Source organism: Hippocampus comes, unplaced genomic scaffold (assembly GCF_001891065.2).
Source record: "Hippocampus comes isolate QL1 unplaced genomic scaffold, H_comes_QL1_v1.1 scaffold113, whole genome shotgun sequence".
NCBI lineage: Eukaryota > Metazoa > Chordata > Actinopteri > Syngnathiformes > Syngnathidae > Hippocampus > Hippocampus comes.
Genome location: NW_017806160.1, coordinates 753,599 through 757,504, shown reverse-complemented (window position 1 = coordinate 757,504; position 3,906 = coordinate 753,599). Strand labels below are relative to the sequence as shown.

The following is a 3,906-nucleotide window of genomic DNA, read 5'->3' as shown; positions in this document are numbered from 1 at the left end:
GACCACATACAGAGACCACATTCACACCGTCACTGAGTAGGACCCCAAGTTGCCCACACACAAGTCAGGCGAGTGTACTACGACACCATTGGTGACTATCAGGAGTTTGATGTATGCTACAATCCATCCAAAGATTGAGGAGCTCGAGTAATGAGTGGATTCAAGCAGCAGACCCCGTGTGGTGCTCAGACATATCCTTCATAGAATTTGTCATCTGCATCGCAAAGATCTCTGGTGATTTGCATCCTATAGCATGGACTGGGCCAGATGTCGGCACCTTCATCCTTGACACCACAATCACAGAAGAAGCAGGTTCTTCCAGTCTGGGAACGCTTCTTTTCCCTTTCCTCCCCCCTCCTCGGCTGGCTGACTAAAAGCTTGGGGATTGTGTGCAGATGTGGCTGGAGAGAGGCCAGCCCTTCTGCCCTGAGAGAACATGTGGTCTGGGAGTGTTTATGCTGGCGCGCTTTCAGGCCGTCTCCCACAAAGCATGCTGGCGTTGGGCTCCATATGACAAAGAGGGCGCTCTCAGGTTGCGCTGACACTGGCAATTGTTGATTCACTGTGTTGACACGGCGGAGTAACAACAACGACAACAATAGCTGCGGTGACCTGCGATGACCCTTAAAAGTGGCCTACAAAACAGGTACCTACCAGTTCCTTAAAATACCCTATTACCACAACTATCCCTATCCTGTTGTTGTGTGGACCAAGTATTCAGGGATTCTTCAAATATCACCCACTTAGGGCTCCCAACCCCCGCCCCCCACAGATTCTCCACATACTTAACATTCTCCTTTGTGATTTAGGCCCGGAGTAAACAGCGGTGAAAAGAAAAGAGTCTAAAGGGCATGTTCGCTCCAGTGACACTAAACCTCCTATCAGTTTGTCTCAAACACTCACCTGTTGTTTTGGCGGCCACTATTAAAGGCGAGTGAGAACCAGGGGGCACATTCTGAACCAAAAAAGTAATCATTTGTGAACATCTCCTTATTTGCAAAAGTCCTCTCACACTTTCCTTGAAAAAATATAAATCATTCATCACATCTCTCTTGAATGACATACAAGAGAAAGCGGTTGAATGGATATAATACACACACACACACACACGCACACGCACACGCACACGCACACGCACACGCACACGCACACGCACACACACACACACACGCACACACACACGAATATTGCACAGGATTTTGTGGTTATGTTTAAAACGAGTACACGCGAACTAACGTCACTTACACATGTATTCAGCGTCCCCTGCAGGTTGAGATTATTCAACATAGAAAACTGCTCAACAAAGAACCGTGATAGTCTTTCAGTATTCCCTTTTGATATTATAATGGGGGAATAAAACCACACTGATTTCAGTTGGCTTTCAAAATATATTTCAATACATACAAATTTGCAGTTTTTGCGACCTCCTGTCAACAATATTTATACTTTACATTTGTAAAGAAGAATCTGCATGACAGTTGAACGGGGGCAGCCTTACAATGAACTAAATAAGATTACATGGGTTATTGCAGATGATGACCATTTAAAAGGAGACTGTTAGGGAGTGGTTGAGGGTAATATATTTAATGGCCTTCTCCTAAGTGTCGCTGATTTACACATTTTGCAACATAAAATAAACTGACAAAAATGCCGTTAAACGCTCGTGTCTTCATGTAATCCAAGAAAACAATCATTAAACCTTCTGGTACTACCAGCTTTAGGTACGTTGAATTTGAAATCCAGCGCCGCTAATAAAATTGTTTCATGAAAAAAACTACAACTAAACAACAGCGTTTTCCTAAAGCACCAAATTCAGACTGCTCGTTTGAATATTACATTCTCAAATTCTCAAGAAAACAGCGATCGAACAAACTTCAAAATTCCCCCAAGTTTTCTCTCTTTACTGCGCAAGGCCAGTCTTCTGCCAATTTCTTCACCACCAGGGAACGCTATTTATCATAAAAAGCAGAGCTCCAGTCAACGGGCTTCACTCGACGACTTGGTCTTGTCGTTTACGAAATAGCTGTAGTGTGGCAATAAGTGGTGAAACAAAACATGAATGAAAATACGTTGACATTTTTTCAATTTTCATTTTCCTTTTTTGGGCATTTTTACAAATAATATTGTACAAAATTCATCCAACTATTAAAATGTTGGGATTTGTCAGGTATGATCCAGTTTAATTGGAAAGCAATGAATGCATTCTACACGTGTAAGGGTGAGGCCCATACAGTACAAAGGTCTTGAATTGAGCCCCACTCCCAACCCCACGCCCGCCCCCCTTGACAGTGGGCTAAAAAAGCGCATGAAATAGTAGGAAAAGGGAGGTGTGCTGACGCATGCGCAGACACCCTCCGCCGCTCGCCTCCCGTTTCTTCGTGTGGAATCAAGCCGGTTACGTCACAGGCTCGTCAATGGTCCTCGGAGCTGGATACTTAGCATCCACTCATGCGATTGCACGTTTGAGGAGACACTTTATGCGCTCCTGAGGCGAAAGCGCCTTTTATTTGGGCATTTTGTGTTTGCCCGTCATTTTATTTGCGGAATCCTGTGAGGGAAACCGGCGTGCTCGCGTCTGCGTCTCTGTGTGTGCGCGTGCTGGTGTGAGTGAGTGAGTGCGAGCTTGTAGCAGTGGTGGCATGGTGTTGAGTGTGCGCTGCCTGAGAGGAGCCACACTGTGCATCAGGTTTGAAAGCTGAGCGCCCTTTCCAAGACTTTACATGACAGTGCTGCTGCAACGCCTCGTCTAACGTGAGCGGCGTCTCCATTCCTTCCACCCCCGAAGAAGAAAAAGAGGAGGCGTGCTGAACTGAGGGTGCAGCCCAACGAACGCACGATCCCAGCCGGATCATCGGAGCTGGGGCTCGGATGAGGTGCTCGATCGGACTACTTTGGGTTTGGAGATCCAGTCAAGTCCCCCGGCCACCTCCACTGCTCATTTGCCAATAGCAGCACCGTCGGGGCATTGCTCAGGAGATGGCGATGAGCTGGCTCTATTTTGGATTTCTACTCAGCCTGGGGTTCATCGCTCCGAACGGTGCTGCCGAAGGTATGTCGCCTGTTGGCTGCTCGTGCACTGTCATACTCAAAAGAAACGTGACCACTTGATTTTGGGTATACAAAACACAGGCCCGTGCAGTGCACACGCACGCACAAAGCGACGCCGACAACACAGCGGCATGCAGCCTCCTTCGAATGCCACGATCGATTCATTCATCAGTGAAAGTGGCGCACACAAAAACAAGCATTTGGCCGAGATCTGATCTGGGTTCAAGGGCCTACTTTTCAAAGCAAAGACGACCACGAGGTCGTTCCCAAAATGAGCAGGTAGAAGAAGCCGTCTGGCAGCACAAGATACCACAATCAGACATATTCTCCTTGTGTACCCCCCTCCCCACAATCCCCCCTTTAATGTAGCTACACTATGTGTTCATTATGAATGATTGGTCGCGTTACTCGAGATTGTGTTTCCCTCTGAGGGATCACTGACAGCACAGTGTGCCATCAAATAATGACATTGCAGGTCCTTGACTTGACTAACGAGATTTGAACAGCCTGGACCTGTTGAAGTGGACAGCATGCAGGCATGCATTGGGTCACATTCTCATGTCATTATGATCTGTCCTCCACACTGTTACCTAGCACACACAAATTGCATGCACAATAGTTTGGATCGCAAAGGAAGAATGCGCTTCATTTAGAGGAGTCAGTGTGGACTGTATGCATACTTTTCTTGGAATTAGATATTGTAAAAGGTAACTGATGTACCAACGGAAGTTTCTTTTTTTCCCAGTGAATGCCATAGCTAGGGTTACAAAAGTCACAAAACTCCTCCCATCAGTAGTATGTAACATCTGGGCACAGGGAGACCATTAATCCAATTTAGATGGGGCTGCTGAGGGGGGG

At 46.6% G+C, this 3,906-nt stretch overlaps 1 protein-coding gene across 2 annotated transcripts in view; it reads left to right on the top strand.

The window, feature by feature from the left end:
- The first annotated feature begins 2,393 nt into the window (after positions 1-2,393).
- The window catches only part of LOC109531339 (low-density lipoprotein receptor-related protein 1-like), an 83,346-nt gene continuing 81,833 nt past the window's right edge, over positions 2,394-3,906 (top strand). For both annotated transcript variants that reach the window (XM_019895583.1, XM_019895582.1), the window contains exon 1: positions 2,394-3,049. In XM_019895583.1, coding sequence (XP_019751142.1) covers positions 2,977-3,049 — 73 coding nt within the window. In that variant the 5' untranslated portion in view covers positions 2,394-2,976. The remainder of the gene's footprint in view (positions 3,050-3,906) is intronic.